At 39.9% G+C, this 18,447-nt stretch overlaps 1 protein-coding gene across 4 annotated transcripts in view; it reads right to left on the bottom strand.

The window, feature by feature from the left end:
- Positions 1 to 7,916: 7,916 nt before the first annotated feature.
- Positions 7,917 to 18,447, bottom strand: part of LOC107591382 (apoptotic chromatin condensation inducer in the nucleus-like) — a 30,870-nt gene continuing 20,339 nt past the window's right edge. For 3 of the 4 annotated variants that reach the window (XM_016280544.1, XM_016280543.1, XM_016280541.1), the window contains 11 exons: positions 14,955 to 15,015; positions 12,981 to 13,026; positions 11,585 to 11,733; positions 11,345 to 11,485; positions 11,068 to 11,251; positions 10,791 to 10,936; positions 10,576 to 10,683; positions 10,381 to 10,488; positions 9,959 to 10,274; positions 8,909 to 9,009; positions 7,917 to 8,795 (listed from right to left, as the gene is read on the bottom strand). In XM_016280544.1, the coding sequence (XP_016136030.1) occupies positions 8,496 to 8,795; positions 8,909 to 9,009; positions 9,959 to 10,274; positions 10,381 to 10,488; positions 10,576 to 10,683; positions 10,791 to 10,936; positions 11,068 to 11,251; positions 11,345 to 11,485; positions 11,585 to 11,733; positions 12,981 to 13,026; positions 14,955 to 15,015 (1,660 nt within the window). In that variant the 3' untranslated portion in view covers positions 7,917 to 8,495. The remainder of the gene's footprint in view (positions 8,796 to 8,908; positions 9,010 to 9,958; positions 10,275 to 10,380; positions 10,489 to 10,575; positions 10,684 to 10,790; positions 10,937 to 11,067; positions 11,252 to 11,344; positions 11,486 to 11,584; positions 11,734 to 12,980; positions 13,027 to 14,954; positions 15,016 to 18,447) is intronic. The other variant, XM_016280542.1, reaches the window with a different exon arrangement.

An 18,447-nucleotide genomic window follows, 5' to 3' on the forward strand; every position in this document is an offset into this window, starting at 1 on the left:
GTGTTTTTGTCCATATAATTACCAACATTCTTTCAAATGTCTTCTTTAGTGAAATGTAAAAGAAAGAAAGTCACGTTTGGACACATTTAGTGAGTAAGCAATGACGGAATTTCTATTTTTGGGTGAACTATCCCTTTAACATGTTTGTTTAGCCCACTCACTCTCCTGCACAACAGAGAGTTGAAAGGAAAAGCAGTTCTCTGTCCTAATCTCCAGCTGCTCCTCTCAACCTGCATCTGAGTCCAAGACATGTCTTGCCATATTTTCCGAACCACTTGTTACCTCCCAGAGTCTCCTGTAAGAAGCATATCTCTCATTAGTGCATCTCATCCTGTTCCTCATGACCACACAGTAAGACAAACACCCTGCACTTTCACACATAAATTACGATGCCCCCACATAAGCTTATTTCTTTTGCATAGAATGGCTTTTTTTTCTTGTCATTTCTGTCCATACTTCTATCTCCTCCCTTTTGCTGGCACTTGGAAACACTTGGCCATATAAATGGGATGGAAAAAGCAGGCTAGGTCCAAGGATTAAGTGAAACCAGGAATGATTATAATTCTGCAAACCCTTTTGGCACTTTTCACAAGGAAACATATCTCTGTTATAATGCGAGAATAATTTAATAACTTTGAAAATAATTAAACTTGAGATACTCATTGAGGCACAAACATGTGTGTGAGAGATGATACTCAATTCAGTGTGTTTGTATCATTTTTAATGGAGACAGCCGAATGTACTTGCTTTTTGGAACAAGCGACTGGAGATGGATAATGTTTTGGCACTCTGTGTCCAGTCACGAGGCTTTGGGGAAGCGAGGGGGGCGGACGTTCGGAGGCCAACGATCAAGGAGAATTCCATCAACAACATCTGGAATACAAACGGCCTCAATACCAGCACACTGCAGGAGAGAGGGAGGAAAACACGGCTTATCTGTGCACATACTGTTGATGTAATACAAATGATACAACCTTTAACTTGATCAGACATCTGTCTAAACATAAAAGTGCAGTACAATCCAACAAGATACGCAATGACAGGCCTTCAAGGACTGCTTTTGATGTTCCTAAAGGCACTGAGTTTTGTATGTATTTCAGTCAGAGCATATCCCGCTACACAAGTACTCCATCTTTTTCACTCTGCACATTTTCAGCAAATTCAATCTTTTCCCAGCTGATTCTGCAGTACGAACAACAACCTCAGCACTTTCTGCTCTTCCCACAATTCCCTTCATTTCTCTCTCTTTTTCTCCAGGCAAGAGTTGAGTTTCCTCAGTTTGTGCTAAGTGACTCTTTTTGTTTCTTCTTAAACAATTAAGGCTTAACTGAAAACATTAGCAGTGCCACAAACATTTCAAATGTCCCTCTTAAAACACATTCTAACTTTTTTTTTTGAAGGTCTCTGGGCAAAGAAGAGACTTGCCTGCTCTTTGTGATCCATTTTACGTCTTCATGCTGCTCTGCTTGTTCAAGTGAAGTCAGTCACATGCTATTTAACACCTCTACTTGACAGGCTGTATCCACTTCTTTCGATACGGAGAGAATTCCTGGTTTTTCAAGCCTAATGGGAAAAAGAACAGACTTTGAAGTGTCAAGTAAAAACAGATTCAAAGAATATGCTGGAAAAAAGCCATTTTCTTTCAAATATGTTTATTTGCTAACTACCGAGCTACATACACTTAATAAAACTTTGTTTTTATACAATAGTAAAAGATGAGATTTTTTACATTAAAGAGGTTAAATAGACAAAATGCAACTTGGACCATCACTTTAGCGATTAGCCCAACTTATTTTTAGCCATTTTGCTAACCATTTTGGGGAGTTAGCTAGTGAACACTTCCATTTATTTATTAGGTAGATAGGATCTTGTGAATGTTCTCAAACTTAAAAGGATCTGTTAATGGGGAAAAAAGATTCCTATGTAAAGAAAAAAATATATACAGTATATGTGGAATGAACATGAGGCATGTGAGTTTCATGTTTTATGGCATCTATGACACTGCAGAAAATTCAGCTTTGCCATCAAAGGAAAATGAAAATTACATTTTAAAATATCGTTGTAAAACATTTACATTTTTCTAAATGTATTGCATTCATATGTTGTATGTACACAGTGTATTTACAGTTTGTGCACCGTTTTGTACATTAGTTCTCTTTAGGGATCCATAAAGAACATGTGTTTTGTATGAATATCCTCATTGGGGACCCCATTTTTACTGGAACATAATATTCCAGCCTCAACTGTGACAATGCAAACACTTCACATGTGTTCTGGTACTCAAACACATTATACATCTTGGCATGAGAGTTTGCATTTTGTTACATGCCTGTACAGAATAAATCTAGTTAGGTAATGCTGAGTTTGCTAGAAATGCACATAAAAGAAAAGAGGCACCTACATTAACATGTTGAGCTATGGGAAACATACCATCTACATTTAGACAGGGTGTGGTGTGAGTGGAGCAGGTTTTTTTCTGCTGTTCCAGACAAGAGATTGTGGGGGAAAAAACAGGTTATAGGAAGTAAAAAAAAAAATCAGCATCTCTAAACTCAGTGTTGGTTCTTTCCCTCGTTTAAAAGGTAAACACTTCCAAAGTGGGCAGGAAAAGACTCCCCACCAGGAGCTGCTGAATCAGTCTTTCTACCCTCCCCCTGCCTACTGCACCAAACCCAGCTACCCTCACTCTGACCCATTCACATCCTCCAGGAAACCCCCCTGCTTCAGCTCAGGCCTGCAACAGTTAACTGGACTCTTTCTTCACCTTATGACTTTAATGACTGGACTGCCACATCAGAAGCATGAGGTATATGTTCCCCTCCTTGTCTGTCTCTAATATTTGCTTTTTTCCTCAGTAATCCCTCAGTTCTCATCAAGTTGAGTTGCGTTAGATCCTTCGCCCCTCCTCCAACACTAAGCCACATATGGTTCTCATATATAAATCCATGTCATCAAAGTCTAACTCAAAGCCAAGGAAACGGATGAGAAACATGATGCACACAAATACACTAAAGTTTACATCCTTCTGAATGTGTTTGTAAAATGTCTGAAAAGCAGCGGTTTCTAGCTTTTGTGCTGTAAGCAGAACTTTTGCATGAGGAATTCAGGTTTTTACAGCTTGAACCAAGTGGCTTTGGGGGTAGCGAGAGAAAGAAAGGGGGTTAGAAAGAGTTCTGAGATGCCACATCAGAGGGGGGCTTTGAAAAAGGAGACTTGTGGTTAGTTTCTCCAACTGCTGGACACAAAAGGCAGTGCGGTGGGAAGGGGGCGTCTGCTGAAGATTGCTTAAAATCTGTTTACACTGCTCATTCATCAGCAGTTATCACAGGAATGACAGGATGTGGTAGTATAGCATGATCTGAGGGCCGGGGCAATGGGGGAGTAGGTTATCCTTACATTACCCAACCTGGACAAGATTTAAGACAAAAGGCACAGTTGTTGTTCTCCCTGTATAAAGGATTTTTTCAGGTTCATACTAATTTAAAGGGAAAGTTCACCCAAAAATGTCAATTCTGACATTATTTGTTCACCCGAACGTATTCCGAACATATATGCTTTTATTTTATCTCCTTTTGTCCATATGTGACAGTTCATAGTGGGGGGTATAAAAATACTCCGTTCTGAATATTTAAAAGTGCTACATTCAGTGACAAACACAAGAACCAATGCAGAACAAACCTGGTGTGAAAATTAAACTGAATCTTGTGAGATTTGTTGACGTCAAGGGTAAGGAGGACTATTATTGAATATAATCTATGGAGCTTGATAGATGGAGTTTGAAATGTTATATGCGGCTCTATGTAGATTTTGTATTTTGTTTCATTTTGTTGGGAAAAGAAAGAAAACTCAGCTTGTAAATAAAAAAGCATGCTTTGACAGTAATACGCTTTTAATGGAAGTCAAGGGGGAAAACGTTTTTTTTATTTTTATTAAAAGCTTGTATTTATCTCTTCTGTACAAAGTGTGTTATTGCAGCTGTTAAGTTTTATAAATCATCCTTTTAGCACTGGCAGTAATGTTATAGGTGGACGAAACATCTGGATATACATTATAGACTCACGTTACATGTGGATTTTTTTCATAAGTTATAGGATCTACTAACATTAGCCATGGACGGAATTGAAGAATTGTATATATATTTGCATAAGCAAGGTTACTAATTGATTTAATCACACTAGTCACATGTTAAAGCCATGTTTAAGTATTGTGGATATATTCTGAAAAGTATTTTAGCATTCATCACAGACCTCCATTGTCAACACATTACTGTAAACACAATCTTTTCTTGTTTTGGAGTGAGAGACAAGCCAAAAGTCATTCTGTGGTAATCGACTCTGTGCCACGGATGCTGTCGACAGCTTGTGAACCTGGAATATTCCTTTAAGATACGCTCCCATGTGCCCTTTTTATGTGGTTTGTGAATTACTGTACATCAGCTGCAGTGAAAAACAAACTAACTTCTGAAGAACAGTTAAGTTGACCAGAAAAGTGACTCAGATTCTCTTCTGAAAAGAATGATGCAACAAGTGCTGCCTAATCCCAGAGTCTCTGATCTGTCTGAAACACAGACACACAGATACATGTGGGCTCCCGGCAAAAATGAACTCTGGGTAATGGATTTCATGAAGCATCCTTATAAATGTTTTAAGTACTAAAAGTGACTTTTCTTCAAGAGCTGCAACAGACTCGAGTACTTCCTCTAATAAACATCTAGTGTCCGAGCTTCTGAGAAGAAACTGTTGGTCACAGAAGTGGTGTTGGGTTGAGCTGTGTGTGGGCACAGGAGGGTCGCCCCTGTTCAGCTGCCCTATGAAGAGTGTAAGGGGGTGTCTGCTGAAGACTGCTTAAAATCTGCTTACACTGCTCATTTATCAGCAATTATTACAGGAATTACAAGATGTGGTATGTAGCATGAGCTGAGGGCCGGGGGAATGGAGGAGTAGGTTATCATTACATTACCTGACCTGGACCAGATTTAAGACAAAAGGCACAGTTGTTGTTCTCCCTGTATCCCTTAAAATATTTTTTTTCAGGTTCATACGAAGTGTGTTAAGTTTTATAAATCATCCTTTTAGCACTGGCAATAATGTTATAGGTGGACAAAACATCTGGATATACATTATGGACTCACTTCTACATGTGGATTTTATATGTACATATGTAAAAGTTATAGGATTTACTGGCATTAGCCATAACAGGAATTGTATATATAGAAATTGTATATGTATTTGCATAAGTAAGGTTACCAATTGATTTTTATCACACTAGTCACATGTTAAAGCCATGTTTAATATTGTGGATATATTCTGAAAAGTATTTTTGCATTCATCACAGACCTCCATTGTCAACGCATTACTGTGAACACAATTTGTGCTTGTTTTGAAGTGAGAGACAAGCCAAAAATAATTGTGTGGTAATCGACTGTAGCCTATGGCACGGATGCTGTCGACAGCTTGTGAACCTGGAATATTCCTTTAAGATACGCTCCCATGTGCCCTTTATACATGGTTTGTGAATTACTGTACATCAGCTGCAATGATAAAAAAAACAACTTCTGAATAACTTTTAATTTGGTCAAAAAAGTGACTCTTCTGAAAAGAATGATGCAACAAGTGCTGCCTAATCCCAGAGTCTCTGATCTGTCTGAGACACAGACACATGTAAGCTTTTTTATCAAGAACTGCAACAGACTCGAGTACTTCCTCTGACAGCATCGAGTGTCCGAGCTTCTGAGAAGAAACTATCAGTCACCGAAGCAGTGCAGGGTTGGGCTGTGTGTGGGCACGGGAGGGTCGACCCAGTTCATCTGCCCTATGCAGAGCATAGTGTTGCATCAGGCCGGAAAAATGCTCCACTCAGCCACCAGGGCACTAATTACAGAGGACCTATGCTGAGCTCGACAGGAAGGACGTCAAAGACCAAACATGGAGATGGAGGGAAAGAGGCAAGAGAGAGAGAGAGAAGGTAGACAAAGCAGTGAAGAGAGGAAGAGGGCCCTTAACAGCTAACAAAGCTGTAAAAATAGAAGGGTGGGAGTCGAGACGCAGACAGGGTGTGAACATTTTCTGAGGCATTATATTTACCTGCTCGTACGCAATGCGTAACCAGCCAACAATAGGTTTTAGAGATAATGAGTCTGGAACTGTAACAAATTACCTTACTCTTCACACAACCAATCATAATCTGCCTATACAGATATGCTTAATGACATTAGTAAGGTTTTGTTGCTTAAAATTGGATGAGATAAAGGAGCTGCTTTTTTACCCTTCATTTTGACTAAAAGGGCAGAAAAGACAGAGACAGAAGCATGTGACTTGTAAATTTAGATTTGTGGAAAGTCTGCCTCCTTGTGGTATGTGAACAATGATACTGCTTTTGACTCCTGCCAGGGAGTAAAAAAATATTAAATATAACTTTCACAATTTTTATAAAAAATATTAAGCAGCACAACTGTTTTCAATCAGCAAATCTGCATATTAGAGTAGCTTCTGAAGGATGATGTGGCTGAAAATGTAGTTGTAGGAATAAATTACATTTTAAAATATAAATCAGTTATCAAATTGTAATATTTCACAATATTAGTTATTTATTTTTGATCAAATAAATGCAGCCTTGATAAGTATAAGAAAATATTATCAGCCTCAAACTTGAGTACAAAAGAGTAAAAATAAATCTAGGTAGTATAAATCTAGGTTAATGTTAATTTCTAAATTTACTGATATATCAACATTTGTACAAATTAACATTAAATGTATGATAAATTGGCAATGAACAATTTTTAAATTACCAACCTACATTCATAAAAAAAAAAAAATTCATAATGATGATGTATGTTTACACCTAATGCAATAATGTTAATAGATAACCCCTTTCTCAAATCAAGCCATTCTCAGATTCTTGGCTGTGTGAGGTCACACAGACGCAGACCATTCCCACAATTGTTGATAGACACTGGCGTTTCAGCATAGACCCGCCCTGAGTGAGCTGTTACAGTCCGCCATTGTTTCGACGCTGGAGCAGAAAACTAAACGACTGAGGTGTTCTGTTGTTGGATATAATAATGAACATAGCAGTCGTCATTTACTCCTGACACCCGAGGCGCTGAAGACGCAGTGGATTAGCTTTGATTTTGAAGGGAATGTGGCCCCCGATCTACCTAAATGCATCTATGTTCGGATTAATCATTTGTGATCCAACTTCACCTACAGAAGAAGTGAGTATAAGTTTAATGAATCTTTGCAAATCGCCTTTCCCAATAATGTGCTAGTTAGCAAGTTTCACGATGAATGCTGCTAAAGTAACAGTCTCTCAAAGAGGCTCCGCTCTTCACCCCACGGAAGAGAGGGGCGGGGTGAGCAGAACTCATTAGCATTTAAAGGGACATGCACCGAAACGGGTCACTGTGAACAGAGCTGCTTTTGACAGGGTAAAAAGGGCGTTGTTTTACACTACCACTGAAAAATTAACCATGGTATGTTATAGACTTTTCATTAAGACCCTAAAGAATCATATCAACTTCTGGAAAATGGGCATCCGATGACACCTTTAAGACTGTATAATGATATGGTTGAAAATAAAATGATTTTAAACAGCAGGCCAAAAACTAAAAGCATCACCTACTTGCTTTGATGGAAGAAATAAATTTTGAAGAAATAAACCCATTTATGAACCCGGACTATAAAGTGGCTGAATAAGCTTGAAAATAAAAGTAGGACAACTGTCAACTAAATCCGTGCATTAGGTGCCAAGTGCACAGCTCAGCTGATTATAAACAGAGTGATGCAGATGCAATGCAAACCCACAGCTGATCCCCTACGAGAACCAAGAAAGAACTTTGTTTTCAGTTCTTAGATGTAACCTTTTTATTATTTGTACATTCAGCACTTACAGGAGTAAACAAAAAAAAATTAAAAGAAAACAAAATGTCAGCTTTTATGCTAAAACGATAAAAAAATTAAAAACCAAATGTGAAAAGGTTAAATATGCATCCCATTCTCCATGGCAACCTGCTAACAGCAAAGGGGTGGTAAAAGGCAGACAATACAAGACAAAAGAGGTACAAGGAATGAGGAAAACAAGAGGCAAAGTAGTGATCAGGACTTAAATCACGCTGAAGGCTTTCAGAGCATCTCTTTCTGATCCCAGATTCACTCTTTCAGATCTGTGACGACACTACACTGAAGGAGAAAGAGAATGTCACCAAACCAGGAGGACGTCTTGCAGTCCGACCCATTTATACCAGAAGTCCATTAACACTGTGGTGAGAAATGAACACCAGGAGTCTTAAAGCCCAGTCAAGAGACAACGAGAAGAGTCTACATGGAGACACAGCACCACCGTGGTCCCAGTGTGTGTGTGTGCACCCGTGTGTCTTTACGCAGAGTGTGTGTGCATGTGTGTGTTTTTATAAAGTCTGAGTTGGTCCTCAGGAAGGTAGGCATAGAGCTGCACATACAGGAAACAGGGGGCACAAACTGGACAGTTCCAGGCTTCCCTTAGTGTCGTCGATCTCTGAGCGGAGGGTCGCTGCGGCTTCGTGACCTCCTGCTCCCGCTTGCACCGTTTCCGCCAGGCCTGCGGTATCCCTCCTTCCGTTTATCCCCCTCTCGCTCCCTTTCTCGACCTCGGTCTCGTTCTCTGTCACGGTCTCTCTCACCTTCCCCTCCGGTGGCCCCACCGGTCTTCATCCTCTCTCGCCGCTCCTCCTCACGTTTCTTATCCTCCTCTTCAATCTCCTTCCTCCTCTTCTCTCTTTCCCTCATGCGTTCAGCACGAGCCGCTGCCCTCTGTGCTGCCTGCAATGCAAAGTGCGATGGATAATGAGCACTGGCATAACATCATAAAAACAGAAAATGTTTTCCTTTGCACGTTTTAGTTATTTATTAGCAATGTTTGCTAAGAAATATACCTGCTCCTCAGTCAGGGGGAGCCAGTATATGCACGGAGCCGCTTTGGTTTTGCAGAAGAGGTCATCCAGCAGTTTAGCAGGTGGATCCTCTGGTCCTTTTTCTAAAAAGACACGCACACAAAAAAAGCCAATAAATAATATATATTTTATTTATAATATATTTATAGTCAAGTATAGAGTATACATAAATTATGCAAAAAAAACAATATAGTATAATGTAGATATTTAAAGTTAAGTAATAATAACAATAGATTTAAATATAATATTTATAAAATATTGTGGACGCTGGACCACAAAACCAGTCATAAGGGTAAATTTTTTGAAATTGAGATTTATACATCATGCATAAATAAGCTTTACATCGATGTCTGGTTTGTTAGGATATGACAATATATTTGGCCAAGATACAACTATTTAAAAATCTGGAATCGGAGGGTGCAAAAAATATATACAGTGGGTACGGAAAGTATTCAGACCGCCTTAAATTTACTTAGGACCATGTGATATTTCAGTTTTTCTTTTTTAATAAATCTGCAAAAATGTCAACAATTCTGTGTTTTTCTGTCAATATGGGGTGCTGTGTGTACATTAATGAGGAAAAAAATGAACTTAAATGACTTTAGCAAATGGCTGCAATATAACAAAGAGTGAAAAATTTAAGGGGGTCTGAATACTTTCCGTACCCACTGTATTGTTGGCTATTGCTACAAATATACCCATGCGACTTATGACTGGCTTTGTGGTCCAGGGTCAAATTTATATTTAACATTTAAATAATTATAATAAAATATATTGAAATTATTTAACATTTAAATCATAAAAAACAAATACTATAAATATTTTGATAAGTTAAATATTAAATATTTATACAACAAATATTTACATGTAATATTTAAATGTGAAAACTAAATTATTTGTAACAAATATATATAAAATGCACAGACTAACAAATAAAAATAAATTTTAAATATCAATAAATGTAAACAAATAATAGTAATAATAATAAACTCCACCGCACAAAACGTAACGGAGGACTTTCAAATTTCTCACCCTTTTTATCTGTTTTCTTCTCTTTGCTCTTTCCTCTTTCCTTGCGCCGCCTTTCGCGATCTCGTGAACGCGATCTTCTGACCCCAGCTTCCCGCTCCTCTCCAGGTTTGCTGAAGTCTCTCACTTTATCTCTGTCCCATTCCCTCTCTGCACGCGTTCGCTCCCTCCTTTCCATTTCCCTTTCTCGTTCTGCCCACTGATCACGCTCTGAAAGGAGAGGCGGGGGTACTGGACGGCCAGGCCCAGCGGCTGCCGCCCCACGAGGCTCCTCTGTTGGCTTTTCTCCTGCGGGACCCAAACCCCTGTGGAAGTCCAACTGATGGGGATACACCAGGATTGAGAGACAATTAGTTCCCATAGAAGAAAAAAAAAGAAAACTGAATACATAACATTAATCTCCTCCAATTAAATAAAATCCTTACCTCCTCTTGCGTGCAGAAATCAACACTGAGGAACTTAGGGTTACTCTGGGGCCACTTAACCCCATGTAGTGCTGTACGAGTGGCCATCGCCTCTTCCGCACTAGAGTACTGAGGGAAAGTATAGATAGCCAGAGGGTAAGAAACAAAGAAATTCGCAAAAAAAAAGATCCAGAGGTATGAAGAGAGGAGACTTACGGTGACGTAACAGTGAGATTTAATCTTGTCAATCCAGAAACCTTCCTCCACTACAGTCCCTGTGCGGTTCAACAGCTCCTTCAACTGCCCCAGGGTAAACGGCCTCACCTTAGACACATTACGAAACAAGTCTGTGGTCACTCAACCTGGAACAATAAATCCTTGTGCATGTAGCATCTTTATTTTATCAATGATTTAAGTGTGTATACACATACCAGGTTGCAGACATGGACAACGTTAGACAGCTTGCCACGAGGAGGAGAGGGCTGTTTGGCTGTGCGGACCGGGTCATCAATGGTGATACTCACACCCGACTTCTGCTGGCTAATGGAACGGCGAATCAGTGTGTCACTGGGAGTAACTTTAGGCAGGAAACAAAGCGAGAAAGGAGCGAGTGAGATCACACTAACCTCAATGTCAGATTTTCTATTTAAAACTTAGCTACATAAATTTCACAGAAAATGTAAGTGTGCGCCTTTTTGTAACTCTCACCTGTCTTCATATCAACGTCTCGCCCAGGGGACGACGGCTCTGTCTCCATGGAAACCTGAATCGAGCCTTCAATATTTTCCTCCTGGCTAAGTCTATCCTGCCCTTCACTTCTTTCTTCCTCATCCTCTTGTTCATTTCTTTTAGAATCTTTCTGTCCATTCTCTTGTGTGTCAGAGGGCACAACCTGTTAAGTTGAGGGGGAGCAATGGATATTTTACCAAACACATACAAATAATCAAACACGCATCTTTGCTTCTAGTAAAGGAATAGCATGCACCTGTGTTACAGTTCGTCTAATTTTCAGGTCTTGGTCACCCCTCTCTCCTCCTTCCTCCTCCCCAGAGAGATGCATCTCCTCTGGATGCAGGTCTAACACAGCCTCCTGACCCAAGGCAGGCTTGATGTCTGGTATTAAAGACTGTAAAGAGTGAGGAATGCATTATGGCACTGTTCATCAGATGACAGAGGACAGGAATAGGACATCTTTAACTTATTTTTATTTCATATTTTATCTGACCTTCAAAGAGTCTGTGGTGATACTGATGGAGGGTTTCTTGGCAGTGACAGCTGTACTGGAGCCCCATCTCCTCTTCCTGCCAGCGCCAGCACTGCTTGCGGCCTCCGCTTCCCCCTCCGAACTCACCACCCCAGGAGACTGTTTGCTGCCTGAAGACAGACATCATATGGCAATCTTTGAAATCTTGATTTTAAAGCATTATCTTCTTTTGGATTTCCAACATAACAACACTGTGTCTTAAGACTCCGTAAAACAATACACTACTTAGAGTTGCCAGGTCAATACGATTTAGTACACCCAAAAATTGTCATTAATTACTCACCCTCATGTTGTTCAAAACCTGTAACACGTTTGTTCGTCATTGGAACACAAATTACGATATTTCTGATTTCATCAGAGATCTCTCTGACCCTCCATAAACTGCAAGGGTCCTACCACGTTCAAGGCCCAGAAAGGTTCCAAGAACATTGACAAAATAGTCCATGTGACGATCAGCGGTTCAACTGCAATTTTATGAAGCTACAAGAATACTTTTTGTGCACAAAAAAAGACTAAAATAACGATTTTATTCCACAATTCTCCTTTGTGTCATTCTAGCCCCACTTTGGAGAGTATAATGACGCATATGCGTGCTTTCCTCTGAACGTAAACAAGGTGCAGTGCATGCATGTTCTACGTCAGCAGCACCATGCACATGCGTTGTTTACGTGCAGATCAAAACACACACATGCGTCGCGATACTCTCCAAAATAGCGCTAGTGTGACGTGGAGAAGAATAGTTGAATAAAGTCATTGTTTTAGTCTTTTTGTGCACAAAAAGTATTCTCATAGCTTCATAAAATTACAGTTGAACCACTGATGTCGCATGGATTATTTTACAGATGTCGTTACTACGTTTCTGGGCCTTGAACGTGGTAGTACCCTTGCTGTCTATGGAGGGTCAGAAAGCACTCAGATTTCATCAAAAATATCTTACGGGTTTGGAACGACATGAGAGTGAGTAATTAATGACTATTTTCATTTTTGGGTGAACCATCCATCTAATGCTTTTAATTAGCATGGATGCATAAAATTGGACAAAAATGTCAGTAAAAGAAATATTACTGTCATATTATTAAATTATTTCGGAAGGACCATGTGACACTAAAGTCTGGAACAATGCTGCTGAAAATTCAGGACTAACTAATTATTTTAAATTGTAATAATATTTCACAATATTATTATTAAAGTTTTTATTTTGATCAAATAAATGCAGCCTTGGTAAGCATAAGACACTTCTTTCAAAAACAAAGTAAAAGAAGAAAAAATAAATATCACACGACCCCAAACGTTTTACTAGTATTGCACAGTGAATGATCTCTCCAAATTAATTAAGGGGAAACATAGAGATACTCACTGCCGAGAGAAATCCTTCGGGCAGAGAAGGTCTTTGGCGTGGTGCTCTGAAAGAGAACAAACACACCCAAGCCATGGGAAAAGGTGAGATAGTATATATGGAAAGAAAGTACAGGGTTCAGAGTGGGAAAAAATGTGTGTGCATGTAAGAGAGAGATAAAACTGAATGACAAATAGAGACCAAAATAGAGTGAGCCATCATCAAGGAATTGAGTAAAGAGATATGAAAGGGAATCTATTAGGAAAGACCGCCTCTTCAGTCAGAGCGTGTATACACACACACACACACAGTGTGTGTGCATGTTTTTCATGTGGTTGGAATTTGATAATTTCAAAGATCTATTTCTGCTCTGAAGATGTGGTCTTGTCCTCTCCTACACAAAAATACTTTTTATACTTTTTGCTGCAGTTATCTATCACACTGAGTGACCCCTCAGGTTGAAATATCCTTTGAGGCAGGTACTGTAGTGAGTAGTGAGTGCATGTTTTTTTACATACGGTCTACAGTGGCCATATATATATATATATATATATATATATATATATACACACACACACACACACACATACATACATTCATCTACTCTTTATCCTGTAGTCAACAGCTCCATTTTAAGGTTACCAGGGAGTCTCTGCAAATATTAGCATTGTCTAGGCAAAACATTTAAAGTAGAAAATGGAGAATGACTACTTATTTCCTGGTACCATTGACACGTTCTTCACTGGGTAGGGAATGGCCCAATCGCACGTCTGCATGTACTGTATCTAGGCAACAACTGTCCAATCAAAGAAGGCTGGGAAGTTTGGTCACAGATCTGAGAGCAGGCTGGCAGAAGAACTCTTATGTAGAACAATGTGGGTGGAGTTTGAGAGGCTCTGAGTGTCTTTTTTGAAGTCCATCGTATTGGCATGAAAATGGAAAGTGGGAGGAGTCTTTCAAACAAACCGCTGAGAAACCTTTCAGAAGACTGAGTCACTTCACACTCATGTCAGATGTATTTGTGAAGATGTCCATGCTTGAAAGGCTGCTTTCAAGCAGCCACAAAACAACGAACCAGATAAAGTCAATTTTCAAACTATCAGTTTGGTTTGATCACGATAGTCCAGAGAAAAATGAGAAGGCTGTAAAGTCCAGCAGAGCCAGTTGTTGTATTACAGTGCAATGAAAACAGAGTTCAAAATTTCCTTGGAAATTAAGAAAACACATCAAGGTTTTTCTGCAGGATAAAGAGAGAAACTAGTCCCATTATATAGTGAAGAACTGGGACAATCACTGGAAATGTCTCCATCAAAACCAAAAAAAGTCACATTGAACAGACCTGAAGATGTCCATTTATTTGCTTATGGTTTCTGGTAATCTCGCTTCCACCCTTGCTGCCATCTTGAGCCAAACTGACACTCAGCAAAATGCCACACCCACATTACTCAGCATTTCATTATCAGTCCAATCAACAGGTGCTTCCAGCCAACGCCATTGAGGAAACGTGGCCATTGTTGCCTGGTGTGTTGCACTGCAGAGCAGACTCAAGGGCCTATCAGGTTAAGCCATGGCGCTTGGAGACAGTGGAACAGATGCTGCAGTAGAAGTAGTAGTAGTTGTTGTATGCAGGTACCAATAAGGGCAATGGAAGAGGCATGAGCACCTTTACAACAAAGCAATCAAGGGGGTTTTAAACATCAGCCAAAGTGAGAGAGTGCCCCCTGCTGCTTCTGTCTAGGACAGCTTCAGCAAAGGTTCACACATCATCATCTGACCACAAAAAGGGCAAACAATACACAGAGCTGCTAAATTAGCTTATGTACAAGTAAACATAATTAGTAATGCCTGCATGTACCTGTAATAATAATGCATCTGTATTGAAAAATATAGGGGGAAGGATGACAGCCATTTATAAAACGTTGTTTGCCTCTTTATGTGGAGGATATGTGGCGAATGGTAGAGTTGGGTCAGCCCAGCACTCCTCTGTGCGCTTACCTCCTCACTGCTCTCTGGAACCTTCTCAGGCTCCGCCATGACAGCCTCCTTCACCTCACTACTGAGAAAGACAGGAGCAAAAAGAATGGGGGGGGGGAACAAAAGGGAGGAGAACGTAAAAATAATTAGTCACAATTTGCTATAGCCACAGTAAAAGCCTACAGAGTAAAAGTGTTTTAGGATTTTAAAGGGATGAAAAGTCATCATTTACACACCCTCAACAGATGTTAGGCAGAATAACGGTCTCAGAAATGCATGTGACTGAGGTTAATATTCTGCCTAACATCGCATCTTCTTTTCCATGTAAGAAAAAAAGTCATACAGATTGAAACAACATGAGAGTGAATAAACAATTACATATTTTTGATTTTTTGGGGGTAAAATATCCCTTTAGTGTAGGGTGACCATACAACTTCTTTATGAGAACTTACAACAAACAGTGTATCCTAAAACACAGAGATCCCTACAGTATCCACTACCTCAAAAACAGAGACTAATCAATCACCTCTACACACAACCGCAACAATTTCAGGCCTGCTTTTACAAAAAACAACAGCTCCATAAAAAATATATATATTTCTGTGCTGTATCTATAACCTTGCGAATGCAGTTTCACATTGACCTCCAAATGAAAGCTCCAGGCTACAAGTCGACTAAATGCAGCGCTCATCCCGCAGAGTGGAGTGACACGCGTGGCGAAGCGTCAGTTTCAATCTTTCATTCGCTTTAAGATCGTTCACACGGCCGACAAAAGTAACGTTAGCGGAATACGAGTCGTTTCAAATAAAGTGCGCTCTGATACTAACATATCTCTAGCACATAAAAAGAAATATGACAAAACCCGCTCCGCCGCATTGTGGGATGCGAGTACATGAGTGCAGCGCTGAGCATCATCGGTCTGTCCTCCCCGTAGAGCAGCATAACGCACAGTGAGATCACGCACCTATCAGCGCCTCTCTAAGGACTACAAACGGACGGGACTTCGCGAATTCATTGAACACCGCTCGCCCAAAGCTAACGGCCCACATTAAGCCCCGTGTTATTGGTCAAACGCGCAGTACAGCCATGTTTAGATGAGAGAAAGGGAGGTGCGCGAGACTCACTGCAGCAAGACCCCATTATCACCGGCTGAGAGGCAGCCGCACTGATTGCCTGTTCGTAATTCACACGAATTCAATAACGCGCTCTTAAAACGAGCGTCATGCCGTTTTGGGGAGGAACTAAAAAGCTAGCGACGCTACTAACTTCTATGTTAGTAGCGCAATAGTAACTGTTTAAAACGATTTTACATGGGAAAGTCCGATTCGTTTTAAGTGAATCGGTTTGATTTTAACAAGCTGTTCAAAAATTGGTCGATTCATTTGACTTTATTTTATCTTCAGTTTCGAGGCAAACTATACAAATTAAATAAATAGTTTGTTTGATTTAATTTGTACTTTATTCGTCCATAAAGGCAGGCTAAGGGTTAAAACTAAGTTTCATTCTGCAAAGGTAATACATTTAATATCTGAAGAGAGGAGAACAGTCGCAGCCAAATTACAAAACAGGCAAAACAGCTTGCAACCAATAAAACATTAGTAACCTCTTATTTTTTGGCAACATACAGAACTGTGATGAATTACAGTTCCCATCTCATTTTGCATTACCTCACAGTTATTTAGATTATTTAAATATGATGCATGTCATTGTAATATTTTCTCCTATCTCGGTTTAATGAGCTAAGTAAACTAGCATCTACAGCATTAACACTGGCTCTCTGATAGGGCTGCACAATTAATCGAAATTAAATCGCAAAGGCGATAAATCACGATTAGGCAGAAGCTGTGATTGTCTTGCGTATCTTCCAGTGAAGCACGGTTCTGTGATCAGCAGTAAATTGCCATCCGAAGGCCAGAGGGCGCTCTGGCGCTGAAACTCCAAATACGCCTTGCAGAAGAAACCCAGGAAATCCCTATAGTGGTTGCTGAATAAACAGAAGATTTAACTGCTTTCATTAATTCAACTTAGGCCTGGGCGATAAAACGGTATCGATATTTATTGACAGTACACCTTCTTCGATAACAATATAAAAAATGTTCGATATAGTGCACGATATAGGCAAATGCTATGAGTGACGCAGACAGCACACATGAACACATGCTGAATTGAGTGCTGTGCCTGCCTGTGATAAGGGGATTGTGAATAAAAAAATAATAATAATATTAGTCGAATTTAAAATAAACATTTGCATTTGAATGTTAGGAGTGCGTCTGGGAGCGTCATCAGTGGCGCACGAGATGTGGTGATAATGATGTAAGTGACGTTGTTGCATTTTAATGTTTTGTTAGGCTAACCCACGAGATGCGCCGCTGCGGTGTTATGCATTCAAAATATGAAGAGAAATATAGAAGCTTAATGCGGAGAAGATCTTGATTAGGAGAAAACCGAAAAACCAAGCCATTCACACAGATGCATATTCAGCGCATTTTTAGACAGACAAATATGACTGCTGCACTCGCGTCTCACACAAGAGATGTAGCCATGCAAAGTTAAAACAGTTTAAACTTTTAGAAAACACGTCGCAAACTTGTGGAGGTTTATTCTTTTTCACTGCGTCTCTTATGTTTTTAAATGCAATCTCCATGATGGGCGATTCGGCTTTTTGTATTAATCAATGCATAAATACATGATGCTGTTTTGTTCATAATTGTTTATGCAATTTACGAAATTATATTTGATTTCTATGAGTTAATTTCGACGTAATGCACTTTTTTTTTTTGACAGTTATTTCCCTGCGTTGACATTATGTGCTGCATTATTTTGCTCATTGCGCCCTCCTGTGGCCTCGGAAGACAAGCCAAAAGTTTCCTTAAAGTCACCATGAAATAAATTTTTTAAAGGGGTCATATGATGCAATTAAAATTTTTCCTTTCTCTTTGGAGTGTTACAAGCCCTTGGTGCATAAAGAATATCTGTAAAGTTGCAAAGACTAAAGTCTCAAATCCAAAGAAATATTCTTTATAAACGTTAAGAGTCAGCCACGCCTACCTAAAACGGCTTGTTCTAACACGCCCTCACATATCTACATTACTATGTGGGAAGATTTGCATAACGCCCGCCGTTGTGAAAGCAAAACAACTTTTGTTTGGCCTTCCAAAAGAGGCTTCGTCATGCCTGGAGCTGATCCGTGCTGGTTGCGGAGGAAATACAAACAACTTTGCACTGGATCACCGGATCGGCTTTCACCGTGGACAAAGCGGAGTCCAGCCCGGGGTTGTCACATGTGGTTGCAGCAAGCCCGCCGGATGCTCCTTCGTCGAATCCGCCACCTCTGCTCACTCTAGCCCTCCGGCCGTTCCTCACTTTAGCCCCCGGCCTCTGCTCACTCTAGGCCACCGTGTGTGACGCTGTGTTTCGTTGTGAAAGCGAAAACTACATTGTTTGGACTTTCAAAAATGGACACAACTAGAAATCAGTGGTTAAGTTGTATTTACAACACTGTTCCAGAACACTT

Source organism: Sinocyclocheilus grahami, unplaced genomic scaffold, assembly GCF_001515645.1.
Source record: "Sinocyclocheilus grahami isolate Dianchi unplaced genomic scaffold, SAMN03320097.WGS_v1.1 scaffold141.1, whole genome shotgun sequence".
In the NCBI taxonomy this organism is placed as follows: domain Eukaryota; kingdom Metazoa; phylum Chordata; class Actinopteri; order Cypriniformes; family Cyprinidae; genus Sinocyclocheilus; species Sinocyclocheilus grahami.